This window comes from Callorhinus ursinus, unplaced genomic scaffold (assembly GCF_003265705.2).
Source record: "Callorhinus ursinus isolate GAN/ISIS: 27379988/994484 unplaced genomic scaffold, GSC_fseal_2.0 scaffold1, whole genome shotgun sequence".
Classification (NCBI taxonomy): Eukaryota; Metazoa; Chordata; class Mammalia; order Carnivora; family Otariidae; genus Callorhinus; species Callorhinus ursinus.
Window position 1 is genome coordinate 132338373 of NW_027397063.1, and position 26190 is coordinate 132364562.

Genomic DNA, 26190 nt, shown 5'->3' on the forward strand with positions numbered 1-26190 from the left:
TCTGGTTCACAAATACAAAATCAAAACACATATACTCTATATTTTCAAGTTAATATCAAATACAATGATTCCATGTCCATGGATTTAAGTGACTGATTTAATTGTAACATATGAATATCTGTGTTTTGAAAAAGCTGTCAAATGTAGAAGAACACACTGTGGTTTGCTGCCTTCTCCAGATAAGACTGAAGGAAGGACCTCCAAACATTTTTTCTGTTAAATGACATAACCCAAACATTGTCTTTCTTCCCCTGTGATTTGGAATTGAGGGGCAACCTGAATGAAAGGCAGAAGTATAAAAGATACTTTTATATTACCATATAATATACAATATTATTATAAGGTCTTTACATTTATAACTATACTAATAATTTGGGCCACAAGTGCTGACAAAGTGTGAAAAATTATTAAGAATGAAAAGAGCATCAAACTAAATTCTAGCTGCATGGAATAATCAAAGTGACGAAGAGTTAAATTTAAAAAACTTAAGATCAAAGACAGAAGAAAGGAAACAGTCCAGCTTAGAGAATCAGAAATCAAGAAATGATTAAAAAAAAAAGGAGGCCAGGGGGTATAATAGAGATTAAGTAGGAACAAAGCTCTAAGAAGAGGTGGGGAAGAAATGAATAAAACCTAACCAATTACTATCAAAAGACAGTGGCCAGAAAGACAATAATCCATCAGAAGCAGCTAGTGACCATTTGCCCAGAGAAGTTTCGATCTGATGTCCAAGCAGAGTATACGGACACCCAACAGTGTCTGGCACAAAGTGCACACAGAGTATTTGTGGAATATGAATGACTGAGTGCACTACAGGATAATACCTCATTTCTCCACAGACCCAAAGAATTAAAGTACTAATGGTTATCAAACTAGAATCCCTTAGATTCAGGCCTTAAAGTCAGAGTAAAAGAAAAAATGGCTTCCTAACAAGAAATCTAAGAAAGGAGTTATGAAAATTGTTACGGAATATGTGGTCCATTATAAAACCGAATGGCGTTTATATCTATGGATTAAAAATTTCTTCCAACTATCTTCGAGTAAAATGTTAAACCTCATCTGAAGACATGGCAGGCTAAAAACAAAACAAGGAAAACAATCATGTCTGTCTTTTTTCCTGGACCATCAGAAAGCATGACTGCGGTAGTGTTTACTTAAGAGCATTTATGTAACCCCTAGTAATTATCTTTCTTATATGGTTTTGATCTTTGATATACTTATTCCATACTGCCATATGTATAATATTCATTTTTATTATAAAATGGCTCAAATTCTTTTTGGAAACAGGCAATTGTGAATTTAAAAAGTAACCTATCAGCACTTATATCATTATTTCCAGTATTCAGTAAAATGATGGATAGACAGATAAAAGGAAGACGGAAAGAAGAGAAAAAGGATGGCTTTGTCAAAAGAATATAACTTATGCAAACTGAGTTACATTTAATGGTTTTATGAAATAGCTATCTATCCATAAGTCAACTGAAAATTGGCTACAGTTAGAAAATGCGTAAAGAGTTACAGCTACCTCGTGCTAGATCTGGTTACTTTGGCATTCTCAGTATTCATGGAAAGTGCCTTCCACTGTGCAGTTTTGGCCATTTCATCTGATATGTTAACAACTGAGGGATCAACACTGAAGAACAAATACACTTTTTGGTTAGTATTCAGTACTTGCAAAAGCATTAATACTGTCACTCTTAACTATATAATATTTGTCTTCATCAACTTAAAATTGAGAAAACTCTTTGTCATGCACTTAAACCAAGGTCTAGCAAAATATCAGAATTTCAGAGTTCTGTTAGAAAGGTTTCATGGGGAATTACATCCTTCTGTATAATCAAAACTAGGAGTAAGATTAATTAAATTGGCAATGAAGCCCAAAGATGATCATCTTGGCTATAAGCGTATTATTGAAATAACAAATGAATACATGAAATATAAAAACTACAGCCTCTTATATGTTAATAAAAAAATAGTAATAAAAAACAGTAATAAAAAAATACAGCCTCAAGTCAATTAGAAAACTTTGATAACTGGCACAAATTTCACTTTCATTAACTAAAGATCCAAAGTATGTAAGGAAAACTTAAGATTATGATTAAAAAAACTAGTTTTTAATAATTAAAAAAATCATTAAAAAGAATTATGGAAAAGACGACACTTTAAAAATAAAGCTCTGAAAATATCTGAACAGATAACACAAAAACAGGCTTATAAATATCACTTTCAGCTGACATTCACATTTTTAGTGTCAAAGTGTTATTCTATCAAACTTATCAAAATTTAAAATCAAAAGAACAAAATATTGTCCTTTCATTGTAAGGGATAAATGTAATCATTCCCTGTCTCTATAAAATACTACAAAATTCATTTGAGACCCCAAATCCAACAATGATAATATCCATAAATAATTTTGGGCTCAAGGTTGTCAGCCACAAGTAATATGAAAGTACTATGAAATTAATAGAAATATATCTGCAAGTCCTTTTTCTTCACCAAAGAGTAATATTTCATGCATGCAAGTGACAAATACAAATGTCAAATTAGGCGTTAGGTTCACAATGTGATGGCAGCTACATGATAAATAACTAAATGGCAGTCATTTTAGAAAGCACTAGCTTTGTTCACAATTTAAATCTAAATGTCATTTAAAATATAAGACTGCAGAGAAATGTGACATGGTCACTGCAGAATCTCTAGGAAAGGTGCTTTACTGGGTCAATTTTTTTAAAGTGCACAAAATTTGAATACCCAAATTCACAAGGGCAAAGCCTACCTACTCTATGTTTCTCTGGCTGGTTGCCAACTTCAAATAACTGAAGAGAGACATTCCTGAAGCACTTTCTAGCTTCAAACGTCCCCCTCTAAGAACTTTCCCATTAGTAGAAATTAAGACCTTTTTTTAAAGACAGTACATGTTTTGTTTTTTCCCAAAATGAAACGAGATGGGAAGAAAAAAATCTGTCTACATTAAATCAATTACTTTCATATTTTATAGAGTTTTATAGTTTCTAAATGTTTTTATTATCATCTCATTTGATTTTCATGGCAAGTAATCCAAAGCTACTTAAGATTTTAAATTATGACAGATAAACAGGTCAGCCAATTGCCGGCATTCTTAATGTTCAAATTTTAAGCAAAGCAGCATTAATCTTGGCCTATGTCATCACTTAAAAAGAAAAGTAAATATACAGATAATCATTCTTTCTGTTAAACATCAGACAGTGTAAGTATACATTCCACTTAAATTTATCAAGGCCCATGTATAATCATACTGAGAAAGTGATAATGCAGGACCTACAGAAACTAGGTGGCGAATAATCTCAGCAAATTGATGAGTCACTAATAACCATCATGGTAGTTCCTATACTCTTTTTATAAGTACAACAAAGTTAATATATTAATTTGTTTAATAAACATTAATACAATCCAGCAAAGCAGAGCACTATAGCTGGGTATATTAAGATGTCTATACTTGGCATTTAAAGTATATAAGAAAGATTTGAGGGAAAGTCATGAAACGTGACACAGAGTAATACCAATGATGCAAATTAATAGTAAAAAGTATAAAGGAACATTACTTGATGAATTCATTTATCAAAACTAACCAACATGTGTAAGTCTAAATAAGACCTCTGTAAAAACTATAAAGATTAATTAAAAATGAAAAAAACCCCAAGTTAATAAATACCAACAAACCTTTTCCATTAACTGGTCAGGGAAGGAACCTATATACATTCTAAAACTGACTTTTCTACTATCAAAAGCTAATCAGAAATAGGATATGGAAATAGGAATCAGATACATGAATAAATAATATAGGTTTTTAATCTTTTAAAACTACAAAAAAGTAAACAGAAGAATTTACCACTGTCTTTAGTTCTTAAATTTATAAGTAAATCACCAAAGTCATACAAAATAAGCTATATACGGAACTCAACTTTTTCATAATATGAGGACTCACTGCCAATAGTCAAGTCACACCTTTGAACTCCAGGGCCTCTAAACATAGTCATAATTTGGAAGGTTATCAGAAAATGTACTACTACAAAGGTTAATTTTCCAGCACACACTGATGCAGGCCTAATAAAGGACAGAAAGGGAAAAGCTATACCGATCTTAAGCTTCATTTAAACAGAAGGAGTGATGCAAGACAAGTAACTCTTGTCTGCTTGGCATGGAAGTTGGTTTCAGGCTCTGGTCCAAGTCCAGCTTTTTCTTCACTCCTGCCTACAAACCTGCGAGGGGAAGAACCGTGAGAACTTCCCTTTCAAATTCCTGAAGACCCCCTTTAGTTGTTGGCATTATGCCAGATACCGGTTTTGTCATCTTTTTAAAAACAGAGATCACTGCTTTTTAAAAATAGAGATCACAAAGCATTACATGGCTTATTCATGTACTTGATGTGTATAAAAATATACATTTTACAAGATAGTTTTATCTCACCTATATTTTAGGGCCTTAACTGGAATCTGTAAGAGACTTCCCCCTTCAAATGGAAGGTGCACAGTGTCATCATCAGCTTGAAGCATTCGTTCAGCTTCCTTCAGAGCACATACATGAAAAAATTACTTTTCACAGAATATTTCCAGGAAGACCAATTAATATATAAAATCTTCAAGAATTAGAAACCCAAACTGACAATATATTTAAAACATATCTGCCATGACTGAAAAATTCCTTTTACTATTATAAACACATACTGGTAGCACAAGAGAAAACAACCACTTGTAAAGGCTAAATTTTAAATGGTTATAACTTTCACTTCTTTAAGTTAATCATGAATACTACATTAAAATCAATTTACATAAATTTTATTATCAAATTAGTAGTATATAATAAGAGATAAAATTTTGTGAAATCTGATGGCTTGCATTACAATACAATATAAGCAAAACCTCATTTGGATAAGGCAGGGTTTCTCAATCTCAGCAATACTGACATTTAGGGCCAAACAATTCTTTGTAGTAAGGGGCAGTCCTGTACATGCAGGATGTTCGGTAGCACCCTAGACCTCTACCCACTGGATGCCCGTCCAATTCTGACAATCAAAAATTTCTCAAACACGGAAATATGAACCCTGAGGAGAAGTATCACCCCTGGTGGAGAACAATTTACACTGGAGACATGACCCAAAATCCTGGTATCATAATTACTGGGGACATGACAGGATGGACTGGAAGAGCATCTATACTCTGCTTTCTTACCACTAGAAACCCCACTATTTGTAGGTGGCATATACGCCCAGCTTTTAAAAAATAATCATTTAAAAAAAATAAAACCATTGCTAAATTTCCCAGCATTCCCTGCTACTCCATGTGGCCATGAGATACAAGTGGAACTTACTGGATGGCATTTCTGGAAAGACTTCTTAAAAAACAGGATAGCACGGGAAAGCCCATTTTGCTTTCTCACCCCACCCCTTCCTTCCTGCCATCTCAAATGCGAACATGAGAGCTCAAGCTCAGCATTCATCTTGACCTATTAGGTGATTCTGAGAATGGAAACTGTGTGCCGAGGCTGGGAGGACAGCAGCACGGGAGCTCCAGACAACTCTGTGGGGCCATCCCACTAGATCACTTACTCTTCTCAAGATGTCTACAGGACATCTTGTGTTTAAGCCTTCTTTACTTTTGTCTTCTGTTATATACACTGAACCTTATTCTAACTTAAAAAGAAAGTAATAAACACGTAATTTTAACCTAAGTATTTTAATAAATGAATTGCATCCTCTTTGAAAATTCACCAAAAGCTCATAAACATTTACACATATGATATAGTTTTAAAGAAAACAAAAATCTTTTAAAAATTTTGGAGGCTCAATTCAAACTACTGTTCCAGTTAGTATCCTAATTAGTCATAATTGTTGTCAAAATAAACATAAAATGAGTAATTTTGCCATAAATCAGCACTGAATAATCAATCCAAACTATGAAAAAAATCCCAAGGCTTAAACCCAGTTGTCCGTAAAGTTTTAATAAATGCATTTCCATAAGTATTATGCAATATAATAAGGCATAAATTATGTTGCTTTCTCTCAAAAATTAGGGGGAAAAAGTAATTGTGAGATCTCTATTTAAACACACCACAATATTTAAAATGTGTATCTTTCTTCTTATCTTTGATTTTCAAACAATATTCTTAATGGGAAAACTGAGTAGGGTACTAAAATCAATACAATCATCTATGCTACATGTTCGGTTTCTACTTTTCATTCTTACTAATAGCATTGAGCTGGTTATTTAAAAAATATCAAATTCAGAATAAAATACTCAGGTAAATCTCTGTATACAAATTAACTAATGGTACATAATATCACATATTAAGACTAGAGTTTAATAGTACTTTTTATAAAAAGATTGAAGTCCTTTTTGTCATTATGTATATGTCAGATAATTAAAATGTACACTACAATGTGCTTATGTATTTAATGTGCTTGTGTTACCTATGCTTTACCTATGTTTTAAACACTGCTAAATTCTCTCACTGTTAAAAATAAGTACTCATGTGATACGTAATTTTTAAAAGGTTATTGTTGGGTCAGGGCTTTGGAGAGGCAACTTAAGTTGGTAAAATGGGTAAGAGCTGATGTTTTGAACAAGTTACCTAATAACCTATGCCTCAGTTTCCTTATTTGTAAACTGGAAATAAAAGTACCTACACTTCATAATAATAAGGTTCTCAGGAGGACTAAAGGAGCAGATTCCTGTAAAGTGACCACGAGAGTGCCTGCTACTTGGTACGAAATATTAAACAAGTGAATAGCGTAAATTACCTCTTTCTCTTTTTTCTTTTTGTCATCTTCTTTCTTTTTCTTACTTTCTGGCATGAGATCATCAAGCCAACTAAGTTCTCTCTTTGTGAAACACAGATCCATGAGTTTGCGTACAAAGACTAATGCAAGAACCTTAAAAAAGTGGGGGAGAAACTATTAAGTAACATCTAATAGTATCAAGTCATAAATAACAAAAAAGTACTTCATGTATTTTATTTAAAAATCACTTCAGGGGCCCCTGGGTGGTACAGCTAATTAATCGTTGGGATTCTAGGTTTCAGCTCAGGTCATGATCTCAGGATCATGATAATGAGCCCCATCTCGGGCTCCACGCTCAGCAAGTAGACTGTTAAAGTCTCTCTCTCTGCCCCTCCCTAAGTGCACGCACGTGCTCTCTCTCAAATAAATTTTTTAAAAAATAAAAATCACTTCATACACCATCTTATTTCAAAGGAACTGAGTCACACATTTATCTTTCAAGCTTCCTGCTCAAAGAAAACATATAAAAGAAATGGCATTTTTAACCTCTTCCTATATAAATCCCTTGCATTCTGCATAAAATTATAAAGCAGTTTAAGCACGGTATCTTCACAGTACAAGATTATTAATTTTTATGATGACTTTAAATTACATACATTATATAGGCAGATATTTCTTTTTTGAGAGAGTGTGGAGGGGGGGGAAGAGGGGACAGACAGAGTATCTTAAGCAAGCTCCATCCACGCCCAGCACAGAGCCCAATGCAGGGCTCGATCTCCTGACCTGAGTGCAAATCAAGAGTAGGAGGCTCAACTGACTAAGACACCCAGGCATCCCTAAATAGATATAAATTTTAAAAAAATCTCCTAAGCAATGCATTAGAGAACCCATTTGCCAATATTAGGTTTAGATTTTCCAATCATATATATGAAAAAGATATACCATTACTTTGTTTTCTTCTAACTGCTACTAAGGTTGAAGATATTTTCAAATGTCCATTGGCCATTTGGGTTTCTTCTGTTCTTACCATTTTCTTATTACTATCTTTTGCCTGGTTTTCAATTGCTTTTGATGATTTTTATTCATGAATTCATAAGAGTTCTGTGTAGTTCAGATAGAAGCATTTTATCTGCCTTATATGTTACAAATGCTTTCTCCCAGTTCACCATCCAATTTTACTATGTTCATATAAAACATTTAATTATCATGTGGTCAAATACATCTTTCCTTTACAGTTGGGTTTCCCTATCTTCTTTGGAAAGTTACCCTTAATCACTGGACTATATAAATATTTTTCAAAATTTTCTACTACATTTTAACATTTAAATCTTCAATTCATTTATGGTTTCTTTTTGAATATGGTATTGGTTACAGAACCAACCTTAGCTCCCATACACAGTCAAATCTTCTAAGACTATATACTAAATTTTCCCACATAGATGAATTATCCCCTTTAATGAAATGACCTGTTCATGGTATTCAAGTGGTAAGTTCTCATATATTCTGATAAATTCTGGACTCACTAGTCTATTTTTCTGATTTTTGTCTGTTCCCATGCCAATTCCATACTGTGTTAGCTGCACTGATTTGACAGCAATTTTTAAATATTTAGTTATCACAACAGCATGGTATCAGCACAGGAACAATCAAGTCCCTCACCCCAGACCCAACCAGGAATTCTTAATTAGCTTTGTTTTGTTATTCCTCTGGTATTTATTATATCCTTATTTTTTTCATTAATATGCAATTTACATACAGTAAAATAGAAAAATATCATATATACAGTTTGACCCTTTTGACAAACATACATATTCATGGAACCCACATCCAAACAAGATACAGAACATTTCTACCATCCATGTTGTTTATGACTCTGGCATTTATTTTTCTCTATAAGCTTTAAAATTATCCGGTTCACACTGACAACAACCTCCCCAAATACACACAAACACACACGCAAACAAAACTCATAAAATTCATACTTGGAAGTGACATCTTTACATTACTAAGTATGCAAAACAAAGAACATGATATACATTCCTCTTTGTTCAGGTCTTAATTTTATGTACTTCAACATTATTATGGATTGAATTGTATCCCCATGAAAGGATACATTGAAATCCTAACCCCCAGTACCTCAGAATATGGCTTTATTTGGAAATAGGGTTGTTGGAGATAAAATTAAGATGAGGTCATACTGGAGTAGGGTGGGTTCCTAAAACAGTATGTCCAGTATCCTTATAAAATGGTCATATAAAGACACAGTGATACACAGAAAACTACATAAGATGGCAGTTTGGAGTTATACAGTTGCAACACAATGCCAGACTTTCAGCAAACCACCAGAAGCTAGGAAGAGGCAAAAAAGGGTTCCCTTACATAGTACAGAGGGAGCATGGCCCCATCCACACCCTGATTTCAAAATTCTAGCATCCAAAGCTATCATTATAATAAATTTCTTTTGGTAAGCCAATGAGTTTTCTTGTAACCACCCACTCTAACAGCATTCTTACTAATTCTATTAGGGACTTTTAGTCTTTTTTCATTTGAGTCATTTGAGTTAATAGGCAAACAATCACATTATCTACAAATAATGTTATCTCTTCCTTATAACAAATATTGTATTATTCTTATATCACAGTTAGAACCTTCATATCAAATTAACAACAGTAATAGTGTACTTCCCTATATTAGAACTCAGTTACAAATTTTTATTCACAAAGACTGCAATTTTATAAGTCTTTCTGTCTTTATGTTGGTAATTCTTACTTGCTGCTAAAGTATCACAGTCTATTTAATCATGATATATTACTTGTAGAAACACTGTAAATTTATTTGTTAATATCTTAAGATTTTTTGCACTTATATTAGTGAGAAGTCACCATCGTTCTTTTGTACAACTTTATTAGGCTTTGGTATTAAGATCTTGCTAGTGTTTCATGAGAAAAAATGCAGACATTTCCATCTTTTCCTTTGGTCTAGAATAATTCAAGAAGTACTAGAATTAAATGTTCTTAAAACTCAGCTGGGCCTGTGATCCAAGGGCAGATCTTTGGCCATTTTTCCAGTCTCTTGTACGCAACTGAGTTATACATATCCATAGATTTTATATTTCTCTTTGGGTTAATTCTCAGAAATGCGTGTATAGAATGGAAATAATTCATCTCCTCTAAATCAGTGGCAGGAAAACCACAGCCCTTGGATTAAATCTGGCCCTATCTGTTTTGTATGGCCTGTGACCTAAAATAGGTTTTAAAGATGCACATTTGGAATTGATTTGACAGGGAACACTAACTTTAAACCTCAGCCTCAGCCAAGTGAAATATTATCCTAAATGAAAAAGAATTCCATTCTTCTCATTAGTAGTCTTTCATTTTATTTTAATTTTTTTATTAACATAATGTATTAATACATTTGTTTCAGGGGTACAGGTCTGTGAGAGACACCTAAAGCTCATAAGGAAAATGTATACCCTTCATTACATATATTATTCAAGAAGACTTAAAAAAGTGCAACCAAATTTTTTATTTGTAAAAACCAATAGTGAATAAACTCCTTCCAAGCTTGAGTAAAGAAGAAAAGAGCAAAATATACAAGATTAAGAAAGAGAAAAAATATGTAATCACAGCTGTGAAAGACTTGGTTAAAAATTCATCAGTCTTGTACAATTCACAGTGCTCATCATAGCACATACCCTCCCCAATGTCCATCACGCAGCCACCCCATCCCTCCCACCCCCCTCCACTCCAGCAACCCTCAGTTTGTTTCCTAAGATTAAGATTCTCTCATGGTTTGTCTCCCCAAGACGAAACCGGAGTAGTCTTTCATTTTAAAAAACTGTAAAATTACTTTTTAGATTTCACCAATAAGAAATTATGGAAATTTCTCTCCTGTTATAGAAGTGCCTATATATCTTGTGACAAAGCTGAAAATATTGACTATTTGACACTTTACAGAAATAAAGTTGGTCAACCTCTACTCTAGATGTACAATATTCCTATAGATTCATGTAGTATTTTCCTAAAGCCCCTCAAATCTCTTTCACAGCTGTGATTACATATTTCTTCTCTTTCTTAATCTTGTATATTTTGCTCTCTTTTCTTCTTTACTCAAGCTTGGAAGGAGTTTATTCACTATTGATTTTTACAAATAAAAAATTTGGTAGTACTTTTTTAAGTCTTCTTGAATAATATATGTAATGAAGGGTATACATTTTCCTTATGAGCTTTAGGTATCTCTCACTGACTTGGTTAAAAATTCTCTGCTGCAATACCTACAATGTTTTTTTTAACTCAGTTTTCAACCCAGGGATTATTTCAGCATTTAATGTCTAAATACTTTAGTTTTTTTAGTGCTTTTCATTATTCATCTGTAACTTAATTTATTTGTGATCAGGAAATGTAGTTACCTGCATAATTTTTATAGCTTTTCAATTTTTAATATCTTCTTTGTGGCCAAGTACATAGCCAATGTTTACATGGAATTTACAAAAGGATGAATATTCTGTTTGCAAAATGCAATATTCTGTGGTAATTCAGTGAACCATATTGTCTTATTAATATCATCTAAAATCTTTATTATTTTTTAACTTCTAGATCTGTTAATTTCTGAGAAAGATGTATTGAAACATTCTATTAAAGAACTAAGCTGTTCCAGTTGCTTTGCTTTTTTACATCTGGTTATCACCTTTGTCCCATAAATGTCCTAAACTCTAAAGTTGTTTAAAAATACAAAACAGCATTCTATAGCCCAAGGACTAAAAAACAAACAAAAATGTAGAAAATAAAAAGCGAATTCAGTTTCTAAAGTGACTGGTTTAAGAGCTATGAAAGGGCCAATTCATATTTCAAAACACCTAAGGTGCTTAAAATGGGCTATTCCCTTTCTTAAATATAAATATTACCAATACATAGTACTAAGATACACATTAGTAACATACTATTGAAACACACAGGAGTGTTATTAACTAGTGACAAAGTTTAAAAAAGTTTAAAAAAAAAAAAAAAAAAGCCTTACCATCATGGGAAAAACTACTGCAGCAGCTGAAGCTTTTATCACCCACAAAAGAACCAGACAAGTGAGCTGAATGACTGTGAAAATATGGACCTTCCACAGAGGCACGTAACGAAGGTATATCAGATCGGGCTGATGCTTAGCAGGCATTCCAAATAATTTTATACGGTCAAAAAACTATGTATTGAATGGAAAACAAAGCAAGAAGAAGTTTTCAACAAAAGTATCATTTCTGCTACTTAGGAAATTATATACAACCTTAGCGTTTTGTGATTTAAACTCTTACTTCCTTGATATGTTCTGATAGTACAGAATATTTCAATACAGAACATCTGGACCCAAGGAGAGGAGCAAAAACCAAGGCAATCATTCTAATTGAATGCAATTAATTTAATCAGATGAGAATGTCTTAATTTGCAGGATTAAAATATGTAAATAAATTTATCTGCTATAATCAACTGCACAAGGCATTTACTTTCTTTGAGCTTGTTTTGTAATATGTATAATAAGAGAGCCACAATTTCCTAGGTTCTTTCCAACTTTAACATTATCAATTCTATAAAATAGCCTGAAGTAACAATTACTAAACTTTCACCCAATGAAAAGGAAACGATGAGCAAATTCCTTGGTCTTTTTGAACTTTAGTTCCTTCATTTATAAACCAGGAGTAAGATCTCACAAAATTGTAAACGAAAGTTGTAAAAGAAAAAGTTAAAAAAAGAAAATCAAGTGAGTTAACGAGATCACTCCTTGACCAGTGGAGGGGAGATCCAGGACTACTGAAAAAAATAAAGATGCTGTCTCTGAGAAGCCTTGTCAGCACCAGCTGTCAGCTTTCCCTGACAGGAGGTGGCCACGTGGTACTAACAGTGCTTTCGGAGCCCCATGTTTTACATGAAGAACTTAGTAAATTTTATCATGTTGTTTTCCAGGAATTATTATCAACAACACAAACAGAGTAGGGAAATCACTGGGTTCTAACCCTGGCTCCATTGCTTACTTGGTTAAGAACCGTCCGTAAGTCCCTCTATTTCTGTTTCCCAGGTGACAAAATTAATATTTCTTCCTTGACTGCTGTTTAACAATGTTTTGAGAATCACAGAAAATAATTTGTGTACTAGGCATTATAAACTGTATTGTACCACACAAATGGCAAGTATTAACCATTCCAGTCTTCAACATGTCCCCTTCTTACTATACTAGTCTTTATCAATAGTTACAGAATCATTGGCTTCATACTAAAAATAGGTAAGGATGATCTCCTGATCTCCTTCATGAGCTCACTGAGGGAAAAATGTGTAATAAGCAATAATCACTTGGAAAATGTGGATTTGAAGTCATCAGCTAACCTGCCTCCCAGAGTATCAGAATTGAGAATACATCACTACCATCATAAAAACAATCTTTGCAATTTTAAAATATGTTTTAAGTTTTTCTACAAAATCATTAACTACTTAAGACTTGCCTGGATTCCTTTTAATGAGGAAACTCCCATATAAAGGAAAACACCATACAGGACAGGCATTGGAATAAACTGTAAGTAAAAGGACCACAGTTAGAACCCATGCTACTAAAACAATTTCATAGCAATAAAATACACAAAAACATAGTGAGTACCTATGGAGACATAATTAAAAGATCTTTCAGTGATGAGATCTAACTTTTCTATAAATAAGAAAAAGGCTAGTAAACAAGAGCCTCCTTGAAAAACTGTCTATCTCCTACATGTTTCTTCCTGAAACGGGAGAATGTTCAGTGGTTAAGAATGTGAGTACTACAATCAGACTGCTTGGTTTAAAATGGAAGTTAACCTCTTCTTGAGCCTTAACCTCTCTATGCCATAATTTCTGTAACAGATTGCATGAAGATTAAAGGATCTCAAATACTAAAATACTCAGAAAAGCACATGGTGCCTGCCTATCAATCAAAAGCTTTAGCCAGGAATTAAAATAAAAACAATAAAAAATTTTAAAAAGCATTAGTCATTATTATTGTTATCACTACCATATAGTAACTACTATACAACAGTACCATTTACTGATATAATAATTGAACTCCACTCCCAAAGAAAGTCCTTATTACTTTGGCAGGTAGAGGGATCCCAACTGCCTACCTACCATGCCTAGGCACCCAACAGGAAAGCCATTAGCAGGCTCCATCCACCTACTCAAAAACCACAAGCAGCACTCTCACCACCAAGAAAGAGAACTGCAAAGAAAAAAGACCTAACAGCTACAGAAGAAAACCACATTCACGCTCTACTGAACAAATGAGTATGTCCTTCCTAAGAAACCTAGGAGGAAAGAGTACTACAGGAAGAGAAGAAAACAAGTTAAAAATCTAATTAAGTATCCTCATGAAATTTCAGGAGAATATTTTATCCATAAAGCAACTTCAGAATGCTAGGAAAAATAATCAGAATGAAAAAAGCCTCTAGAAATTTAAAGATATAATTATCAAAATAATTAATTTTGTAATAATGATTTTGATGAGACTAAAGAGATCAATCTAAGAAAAACAGGAAATTTTCATTAAGAGTGAGGGCACAGGATAGAAACGCGAGAACATTTCCAGAAGGTAAAATATCTGTCTACCTGAAGTTGAAGAACTATCTAACAGAGAGAAGAGAAATTAAACACTGGCCGAACACTCCCATAATCAAAGGCACACGTTTGCAGAGAACAATGGCCCACAGCGAGCGCGGCAGGGTGAACCCAAGTTCCTATCCATCCATCCACCTGAACAGCCCAGTGAAACTGCACAACACCAGGAGTAAAAAGGAAGTTTTGGTAGCTTCTAGAAAGGAAGAAAATGCCTCTGAAATTAGAAAAACCAAATAGGTATCAGACATTTTATTCGGACCACTGGTCTATAGGAAACAATGACTTTAAGACTCAAAGAAAAATAATTTGAACACTGAAACGTACGTCTATCAATCAGTCACACGTGAGAATAATTTGAAACATGAAAGAACTCTGAAGGTTTACCACCCATGGCACCACATATGAAAAAATTACTCTAGGAATTCCTTTAGCAATGCAAAAAAAAAAAAAAAATGTAAGAAAAAGGGGAAATAGCATATGCAATTCTTTTTTTAAAGTAAGGGAAGGTAATAGGTGCTAAGAAAACTTACTGGGGCCTAAGGCTTGGGCAGTTACTCTTCAGGCAGCAATAGGAGCTTAGGGAAATAGGGTATATTTCTGCCTCCACTCAGGCAGATCAGACTGCTTAGTCCTCAGTGAACACATGTGTACCATCATAATACTGCTTATGTGTTCCCAGAGGGTTTACATTTTTATAATTTAACTTACAGAAAAAGCATGGACAGTTTAATTCTAATTATAGCACAAAATGCAAATGTTGGTAACCATTACAATAAAACTAAAAACACAGTCAACCAAAGGCAAGTGATGGAAAAAAAGACTGGCTGGTGGCCACTTAAGTGTGCTAAATCCTCATAAAACATCCGACCTTACATGACACACTCCCAAGGTATTTAGTCTCAGGACCCCTTTATGTTCCTCAAAGGTATACTGAGGACATGCTCCCCAAATACTTTTGCTTTTGTGGACTCCCAGAGGTCATCCTTAGGCTAAACTTTGAGAATCACTGTCTGGTAAAGAGACTCAGTGTAAAAATAATAAAGCAAAAAATAAAATTATAAAAATATATAAAACTATAATGGCTGCAACCACCAATACAACTTAAAAAAACAAAGAAGTTAAAGAGTTTACCTCTGGAGAGTTGTTTTTGGAAAGTAAAGGAAAATAAGGAGACTAACTTTTCATCTTAGGGCTTTCTTGATGTTCTATTTGAATTTTTCTGCCTATATACAGTCAATACTTAAAAAATTTTAAAGGCAACCTTCCTTAGTAAGGGACAATATTCCCGTAAGAGTGCACCAAATCTCTCTCCTCTCTTGTCAAGTACTTCTAACAATACACTCACCACAATGCAGTGAACATCCCTTTACCTACCTGTTTCACCAGCTACACTGCCAAGTTCTGAGAAGCAGACAATAATATATCCTATTTATTATTATTTCCTCAGTCTTAACAGCAGAGTAAGTACTCAACAAATATCTGGTGAATCAGTCAGTTGCTAGAAAGTTCATAAGATGAAGGCCAAAGAACTCTAGTATTTAACTTTTTTAGTTAATACAATAACATACATACACACTCCAAGTTTTTCCTCCAATTTATAAATGTACACAACTCTTTACTTAATAGTTTTCTTTGCAATAACTAAACCACCAAGGGAAAATATGGAGTTGAGCTCTTCCACAATGAAAAGAAAATTTCAGATTAGATACTTTGCTACATTTGCTATTATTATATTTTTTAATCACTAGATTCATTAGGATATGTATAGTAAAAACCAGATGTAACTTAAAGATATTTAACATAAAGTTTAATTTCTTGCATGCTTCATTTATATTAGCTTTTTTTTTTTTTAAGAGATTACTTATTTATTTGACAGACAGAGACATAGTGAGAGAGGGAACACAAGCAGGGAAGTGGGAGAGGGAGAAGCATGCTTCCCGCCGAGCAGGGAGCCCGATGTGGGGCTCGATCCCAGGACCCTGGGACCATGACCTGAGCCAAAGACAGACACTTAACGACTGAGCCACCCAGGCACCCCGTTTTTGTTTTCTAATGAGCGCTACTACCTTTAATTCATTTAGTTGATCAGAAAGAATACATTTATTTAATTAATAGCAATTAATTTCACATTTTGGTCAAATAACTATGTCAGACATATTTCACTATTACTTCCTCTAAGATTCCTATAAAATCCTCTGGGTATATTCCTCTTTTAGATCATAACTAAGCCATGGATTAACTCCTTCCAAAACTCTATAGTCTTTACTACTATCCTTTTACAGTATTTCTAAGATGGACACATCTAACACTGAAATGCCTCCCATACTAAACACCATATACCAGAATATTATTTTCCAAGTAAATTTCAGGAAATGAAACTAATTTTAGATATTTTCATGTTTCATTTTCATACAACCAAGTATAATTTTATGACAAAAAAGATTTTAAAATACTGCAATAAAGAGATTTTACCTTTAGTACTGAAGTCATGAACACAGACAGGCCCATTAGAATAAAAATCATTAGCCCTGTAACTCGCTGTTCACGAATTCCCAAAAACTTGGGTTGTTCCCCTGGAGCAGAACATTCAGATTCAACTTTCAAGCTGTTGACATGACTTATTGACAACACTGTTGCAGCCACAAACCATGGAAGTCCCATGATAGAGCAAACTCCCAACATAACACCAACCATGAGCAAATCAAGGTGATAGCCAGCTCCTTTCTGAAAAGTGAAAAGAACATGAATATTTATAAGTCTAAACTGTTCTTTTAGGTTAAAATTCTGTATTATTTTAGAAACAGAGAAGAAATTAATTTTGATCTCACATCTTTTAATGTTCCAGTCATTATGAAAATACCTCAAACTCAAAGAAATTACAAAACCTGACACAAAATTTTAAAATTACCTTCAATTTGTGCTCCTTTCTGTTTATGATTACAGCTGTAATTTGTTGATCCATAAAGATGAGAATAGTACAAAGCAGAGCTGGAATAGCAGCTATTAATAAAGTCCACCAAGGATTTTCTCCCAATGGGCTTATGATCCAGCCCCTACTTGGATCAGTAGGCTGTTAAAAAATTAAAGATAAAAAGAAAGAAGTTTCTTCCTACTGCACCAAACTTTCGCAACATAGGCTGTGTCTATTCCAAGAAATTCCAAGGGATTAGAAAAAACTAGATTAAATCTTGGAATGGATGGTGAATTATATGCACAAGAATGCTTCCCATCCCTCGACGCAGGTCCCTTGGCCATGAAGTCAATCTTTCCAACTAGAGGTGGAATCCATTTCCTCCCCTTGGACCTAGATGTCCTTATGGTTTACTTCAGCCAACAAAATAAAGCCAAAGTGACACTGTGCGACTTCTGAGTCTTGATCTCAAGGGAACTTGCAGCTTCTCTAACCTTCCTGGAACCCTGAGATTAAGCTGTTGAGTAAGCCTGGATAAGCCTTCTTGAGGATGAGAAGAGAGAAGGGAGCCAGTTACCTCAGCTGCTTCAGCCATCTGATCTGAGTTCCCAGACATGGGAATGAAGACATATTGCCCCCATCAAAGCAATGGATGACCGCAGCCACATCAAAGATCCCAAACCAGCTTAGTACCAATTGCCACCGATTTATGAACAGATAAGGGGTTGCTGTTTTACAGACTTTATGTTTGGGGAGGTTTGTTATAGACAAATAGGTAAGTGAAGCAGAGTGTCATTTCAACATGCTCCTAACCTACTTCAAATAAAGTGAGGTCAATCTACCTACTAGATCAACTCCTAAACTAAACTGCTTTGAAGATTCTACAGACTAGTTATCTTGGCAGGTTCAGTACTACCTCAGAACTGGGGCCTCAGGACCTATTTTTCCAAAGCATCTACTGACAAATATCTGGCACTTTATCAGACACAAATACATTCCAATGCTGTAACGTAAAATTTGTTTTATAACAAAAAATTTTAAAAGATCCTAGGAGTTTAATATTCTTGGGAGGGCACTGGATATATTGAAATCTAAACATGTTTTCATGACCTAAACTTCACTGTAAGCCTGTTTTTTCTTCACAAAAACATTTGTCAATACAAAAGGAACATTTAATATTTTCAAATGCAGTATTCCAATTTTCCCACACCAATACACACTAAGCTGCTTGATATTCAAAACTGTACATGAATAAAAATATTTTATCTATACACTGCACAAGTTCTTAAGTGTTCCTTGGTTTACTTCCCCAAATATATCTTATGCCCCTTGAAATCGGTTTGCTACTTGAAAGCTAGATCAATAAATGAATAACAAAAATATATTTAGGGATGAAAATAAGGAACTGGGCCCAGGATTAAGGGAAATTACATCAATATTTTGAACCAATATTAACTTAATAGTTTCATTTGGTAAAAGACTTGTTAAAAAAAAAAAGACTTTCATATAGTCATCTTTTAATGGCCAATAATCTTTAGTGGCTCAATATCTATGCTTTTAAACAAAGGTATCCAAATTTTATTATATACTTCCAGCAGCAAAACAATAAAAAAATGTTTTTAATAAAATTGAGTAAACTCAATGGCTCTATACGCATTTATATGTTAGGTTACTAATGGTTTTCCATAGTAAAATTCATATAGTAAGTATAAAGCTAAATTTTTCTTATTTTTAAATAAAAATATAAGTAGACCTTCTATATAATTTTAGTGGATCATTTTCCACCCATGCACTCTACTTTGGAGACTACTGGTTTTAAAAATAATTTTTTCCCGTGAGAAATAAAACAGACTAAAATTATATTCATTTTATTCCTTATTTCTAATCCCCTTTAAACCTTCTGTTTTTAAAAGAAGTCATATAATTTGCTATAAAGATAAACATAACCAGTGACACAAATACTCAAATATAGGAAATTCCAGAAACTATTCAAAAGCTACCAATTCCTACTTAAAAGGGAAAACAATTCTTGAATGCAAAGAGCTCCTGGATGGTCAGAAAAGTATCATTTTTCTTGTGGAAGAATATATTTGATTCTCTCCTGATTCTGCTGCAAAATGAGACATAGAGCATTCCATTTACTGTCAGATACACCACCCTACTAGAAATTTAACTAGGATCTCCTTGTTACAATTTTAAATTTAAGTTTGAGTCACTTCCTTATAAAGGAATAAAGAATGTTTCTTTTGCCTGGAAAATACATCATGAACTCCAGCTCCAACAGCAGGGTCAAATTTTTTAAATGACTCCCAAGTACTTACCATGAGTATTTTCATTCATTCTCCTTGATGAGACTAACTCTGATACCTTCTTGCTTACTTCCTAAATAGGTTCACTTGTCTCTTCACATCTTGTCATCTTTTATGTATGTCAGAAAAAATATGTATATGTTCCTATAACGTTGTCTAATTTTAAAATAGTTTGGTATTCCCAAGTAACAGATAACCCAAATATTTTAATCCTTACCTCAAATTTTTCAGGAACGTGAAGTTTAGGAGATGGAACTCCTACAAGGTAGTCAATTGCAACCATTATTACTATTGTGAGAAATACAGCAAAGTCACTGATTGTCGATCGCACCTATATTAAAGGGATTATGTTAAAATAAACACAGAAAAACTAGGTGTCCTTTCCATATAATGCTCATCTGTCAGATTAAAATATGGCACTAGAAAGTGTAAGGTTTCTAAAAAGAAACACATTTCACAACTAACATACCACCATCCCATTCCTCATGGTACCATTATCTTCTTAGTATTAGTTCAGAAATGTAATATACATTTTTCACTATAAGTAAGTTCTTTACAACTATTTGATATAAACTATTAACCCCAAACAATGTATTACTGTTCTGAAATAAGCCAAGGTAACAAAAACTAAAAACATGAATATTATCAGGACTCCAAAATCACACCCCAGTTACCTTGGTAGGAAAATACCGCTTGGTCTTAAATTGCTTGAGGAATGAAGACAGAAAAAATGTTGTGAAAAATAAGATGACACACCAAAACAGCACATCTGGAATATAAGGTCCATGAAGACTACAAGCTGATCCTACAAATACACCATGAAAGGCTTTACATTCCTGGGGAAAAAAGGAGAAAAAAAATAGAAAAAGGAGAGAATGAAGAAGATTCTCGGGTATCTAATAAATTACCAATGAATTCCACTGACTCAAAGATGCTAGTGATTGAAGACATGCCATTATTTTGTATTTCACTCAGAAAGAGAAAACACTGCCAAGTCAACTTTAACATATCATCCATCAACTGTAAACATATCCTGAGTTCAGAGATGTTACAGTTTGAAAAATATGTGTATCTTAAGTCACTGAACTGAAATACAGTATTTTGCCAAGTTACACCACACAGTCCTTTCCTTTTAATTCCATAGTCCCTTTAGTGAATGCTTCAGAGTGAATAGCAATTCCCAAATATTTTGTATGCATTCTTGCTGGTCCACAATTTTACTATCTTTCCTTTACTTCTAAACAAGTCGCTTAAAACAAAAGCAACTGACAGAAAATTACTACTGCGTTTATTTACAATGCTGAATAAAAAATGGTATAGTGCTAAATTCAAATCAGGAATAAAAACTGGTTGGCTTTTCTGACTTAACTCAAAACCATGGGATTAAAAGCAGTAAAGCAACCATTCAAATAGTGTTCTATTTAAAAAAAAAAAATCGTAATCAATTATATGGCATAATGCAATTATAGAAATCTATTGACCTAATTTTCCTTTTGGGGAAAAAATACTGAAAGGCAACCAGAGATTAACAATGATACATGCCACTAATATCATTTTTCTCTTACTTAATTCTAAAGAGACTCATTTTAACAAACACAACTCAGATTTACCAAGAGAAAAATAGTCAAAGGTTCCATTATTCTCAATTTCTAACTGCTGAGATTAGTAAAGGTACAAATTTACAACATGGATCACAAAAATAAAAGCTGTTTAACTTTAAAAAACAAAAACAAAAACATTGGGCCTTTTGAATATCAAGAAAACACACACAAAAGAACTGTATCTATAATATCAAGACCTCCTATTCAACTTGAAATGAGGTTTTTTTAACAGATCACTTTCATTTGAGCACCTCTATTAACTCTACCTCTTTCATAGCAAAATTGACTTTTTAAATATAAAACAGTCAAGCATTAATCTAAGTTGATTACTGATATATAAATATGCTTTAAATCAGCAGTGTCCAACAGAACTTTCTGTGCTGATGGAAATTTCTATATCTCCACAGTCCAATGTAGCAGCCAGACGAACTGGCTGAGCTCTTGAAACATGGCTAATGCAACTGAGAACTGAACTTTTAATTAATTGTATTTAACTTAAATTTAAATAGACACATGTGGCCAATGGCTACTGTACTGGACCATACAGACTTAAATTATCAGTGAGATAAAACTGCAGATGGTACCCTTCCCATGATATATCGATACCCTTCCAATTATATGATACTCTTCCAATAATATAACTATTATCTTTAGTGAGAAAACAATGCCTTGCAATTGCTTATATGATATAAAAAGCACCAGAGAAGCTGAAGAGATCTAGGTTTTAACTGATATTGCCAGAATCACTTTATGTCTTAATCCCAAAGCCCAATCTGGGAGTTGCCCTAAACAGATATTCTAGGGCCAGGACAACATTTCCCAACAGAATACAAGAATATGTGATAGTACTCAGTATACAGTAGGTGCTCATTATGTGTTTTTGTCCTGTTTCCTTTCTTAGGTGCTTAAGTTACAGTAGTCTCTACAGACAAGACTACAGAGTAGACTACTAGACCACAGTTAGAGTTCAGTTTGACATCGAGGACATTAGGAAAGCACTCATGATCTTATGTTCATGGAGCAGATAAACAGATACACGGAGAGCAGGACAAATAGATGTTGGCTGTTCTGTCAACTCCAGTATATGCAACCAGAGTCCTAGCAGACACTTCCTTTGAACTTATCAACCTACATGGAATTAGAAACCAGAAGTATATTCACACTTTTTAATAATTAAATCTTGGAAGTCACATTTAGTCCATTTTTATCCCCCTTACCAGGTTCATTCTTTTCAGCCTACACTTTTTACTACATGATACATAAACACGTGGTAACTCCTGTCTGCTCAACACAACACTACACTCTGAAAATACATCATAGGTCTACTCATAAAAAGCTAAAGAACTAGGTTAATATTTGCAAAATCCTTTATTTCATCATGTACTCACAGAAACAGTGAGATTCCCCCAGAAAATATCATCTGCTGTTAAATTCTTTTCCTTCCATATTTTTAGAGTTTCATTGCTAGGGTTAGGAGGTTCAACACATACACATCTGAGAAACGAGAAAAGGATAAAATTTTAAGGGTCCTGCATTTCATGTTTACGTTTTATTAAATCGATCACACAGTGTGGTAGTTTTTTTTGTTGTTGTTAGATCTTATTTATTTATCTGAGAGAGAGAGAGAGAGAGAGAGAGAGAGCATGTGCTGGGGGAGGCGCAAGAAGAGAGGAAGAAGCAGACTCCCCGCCGAGCAGGGAACCCAGACATGGGGTTCGATCCAGGACTGTGAGATCAGGACCTGAGCTGAAGACAGATGCTTAACAGACTGAGCCCACCCAGGCGCCCCTGTGGTAGCTTTTAATTAAACTTTTTCCCATGCCGCAATGCATGGAGACTAGAAAGTGAAAACACATCAGAAACAATGGAATGGAACAAGATTTGGCTTATGTAAATAAAACATAACTAATAAATATCAATAGAATGGTATTTTACAGAATATCTTAATGAAACCTGTTAGATATATCCCTTGGGGGGGGATACTATTCCCTTTAAAAATATGACAAGATACCACCATGTTTAGCAAGGTTACTCTCCACTAAATCTTACCTACTTAACCCCCAGGGGAGCTGCTCTTTGCCTCCCCACCCACACATACACAAAACAGATTCCCCAAGAAAGCAATACTCCTACTAATGCTTCGTACTCTGACGAGCCCTACCTACTCATGCTCATCCTTTGCTGATCTTAAGATTCATCCTAAAGAAATAAATGAAACATGGTTTTTCATCAGGACAGGACTAGGAAGGTCATTAAGGAGATCAGAGGGTTCAGTTTATATCCAGAACTAGCTCACCTAAAGAAAAGCTAGAAGCATACACAAAGAAATCTCTAAATGTGAATTTAAAAAATAAAAAGAAAAATAATAAAAAAATAAAAAATAAAAAGAAGAAACACATAGGAATATTTCCAATTAGATTATGAGCTGTTTTGAGAACAGGCAAGGGGATGGACTTTGGATTCATTCCACACTCTATCACTTACTAGCTGTTTGACCCAAGGCAGGTTTTAACCTCCATGAGGCTCAGTTTCTTCATACACAAAAGGGGCTATGATACGAATAATTAAGTCACACATGATATGAATTATGCAACACCACTAACACAGTGCCTGCAAATGCTCACAGGATGTCAGCTGAACGAATCATGATCACATGTAATTACTCAGTTAACCACGCTGTTCTGATTGGCACACCAGCTATAAAAGCCATGCTTCATAAAGGTCAAAGGAGTAGGGAAAGAGACAAAAACCAAGAATAACAGTTAAAAAATTAACTAGTTTAAGAGCAAAGAAGATAGCACAAAACAGAATTGGCATCAGAGTGTCTCTAGTCTCCTCAAATAGGTCAATGTCTCATAGAAATTTTCATATCCCTCCCTACTCTGTCCATCAAAGTTGAGTATGCAAAGGAATGGAGGGAAGGAAGAGAGCACAGGGATTTGGGGTTTGGGTAGGCAGAAGGAGGGAACTGTACCCTTGTTTGTTGGTAACCACTTTCTCCATGTACGTCGATCAAATGCAGGATCACATTTACACCAAGCATGACTGCTCAAGACAGCAAATACAGGCCTCTATCTACCTAGATACATTTATTTTTAATAACCTATTTGACTTTATTGAATATATTTGCCAACCTTCTTAACTATTATAATTACTTTTCAAATCTTATTTTATTCTAGAGTCTTTTTCAATTCATGATTTTCTTATCACAAAGAAAATACTGCACCAAATAGCATATGAGTGTACTGAAATTATATTTTAAAAATTTCAAATAAAAATTATCAGACTTCAAAAATGTTAATGAAAGTGCAAAACATGAAAAACGTAAGAAATAGGAGCACCTGGGAGGCTCAGTTGGTTAAGCATCTGCCTTCGGCTCAGGTCATGATCCCAGGGTCCTGGGATCGAGCCCTGGCGCATCGGGCTCCCTGCTCAGCAGGGAGTCTGTTTCTCCCTCTCCTTCCAGCTTGTGCTCTCTCTTGCTCTCTCTCTCTCAAATAAATAAATAAAATCTTAAGTGTATGTATGTATATATAGGCAATCCCAGTTATATACACACATATATAAAGAAAAAGAAAAATATAAGAAACATTACATCCTACATTCAGGATTTGGCTAAAGAATACAAGATCTAATATAATTGTCTGATTCAAATAGATGGTGGTTAGTTACCAAACAATTGAATTTAAATTGATTCAAACAGAAGACCAAAAATACATACACTTGAATAAGCTGTTTCAGGGAATAAAAATGACTGAATTTGTTCAACTGTATTTATGTTCACTGAGTGCTCTGGTAAAATCTCATCTGTAACAAATAAGTCAACCTCCATACGGCTAGCTGGGTAGTTACAGCAAGATATACAATGAGCATCACAATGCAAAAAAAAATTCATTTTTTTGGCTCAGACATCTCTGCAAAAATACATTTTACTACTGGGGAAAACAGAAAAACTTACGAGTAGTGGGTCAGTTCATCTAAATTGTTGTGCATATTAAACGCATATATTTCTCCTAAATGAAAGAGCTTCTCCAAAGCCTCGTAGATGAATATGATGCAAATTAGAGCCGCAAAAGCCTCCTCTGTGAATCGAGTAATATAACACACAAGGCTGCTCGCATCTGTTGCAACCAAAACAATGCACAAGAAAGCAGTCCACAGACCAATACTGGTTCTTAAAGACAGATAGGAAAGCTGATAATCTCTGTTTAGGGAAAAAACGTGGACATGATAAATATACACACATGGCAATGTATATCTTTAGTTAAAATTTCATAACAGGCAATAAAAAGAGTATAAAAACATAAGATTCCTAAAAAGAGCAAATTACAGGATAACAATAATGACTAAAGAAAGCACTCTGTATGTTTCTGCTGTAACTGAAGATAACAGAATATAATGGTTATATTTTACTTATATAAAAGATTTACAGTGAAAGTCTACCAGGCAATATATATTTCAAAAATAAAGACCTCACTCTGAAATCAGTTCTGAGGAGTAAATGACAGATGTACATTCTATAGATCAACTGGATGTGACTCTCTGAAGACTGAGAAGCTCTATGTCAACATAGTAACCATCCCCCTGTCCCCTTCACTGCCACCACCAATGCCATCCCTACCACCAGTGTCACCGCAGAAAGTGACTTCATTTTTTAAATTCAATGTCACGTAAGAAATTACTTTAAGACCACAGGGTCCAGAACTTCACTGCATTCTCTCTTAGTCTATGTAGCTAGCATGCCACACTGTAATCAGAATCAGCTTGTTCAGTGAGGAAAGAATCAGAACAAGATGAGATAGATGCATCAAATATTTAATAGGACCAAGTTGTTTCAGGCTAAAATATTCAACTACATTTGTCTCACAAAAGGAATAGTACTGACCATGTCAAATCCCAAGTCTACCAGCTACAGTACCATGCTCTGATTCCCACTGCGAACAACCCTGCCAGTGGAGACTGACACCTCAACAGACAGCTATGGCTCCTTCTGGTAAAC

The 26190-nt window shown here is 34.2% G+C and overlaps 1 protein-coding gene across 6 annotated transcripts in view; it reads right to left on the reverse strand.

Annotated features, from left to right (window-relative positions):
• SLC4A7 (solute carrier family 4 member 7) overlaps positions 1-26190 on the reverse strand; it is a 100987-nt gene that overhangs the window by 4689 nt on the left and 70108 nt on the right. For 4 of the 6 annotated variants that reach the window (XM_073901030.1, XM_073901025.1, XM_073901016.1 and 1 more), the window contains 11 exons: positions 25150-25395; positions 22580-22685; positions 20265-20426; positions 19808-19921; positions 17279-17440; positions 16843-17094; positions 13233-13301; positions 11771-11944; positions 6776-6907; positions 4447-4544; positions 1526-1633 (listed from right to left, as the gene is read on the reverse strand). In XM_073901030.1, the coding sequence (XP_073757131.1) occupies positions 1526-1633; positions 4447-4544; positions 6776-6907; positions 11771-11944; positions 13233-13301; positions 16843-17094; positions 17279-17440; positions 19808-19921; positions 20265-20426; positions 22580-22685; positions 25150-25395 (1623 nt within the window). The remainder of the gene's footprint in view (positions 1-1525; positions 1634-4446; positions 4545-6775; positions 6908-11770; positions 11945-13232; positions 13302-16842; positions 17095-17278; positions 17441-19807; positions 19922-20264; positions 20427-22579; positions 22686-25149; positions 25396-26190) is intronic. The other 2 variants (XM_073901033.1, XM_073901028.1) reach the window with 1 other exon arrangement.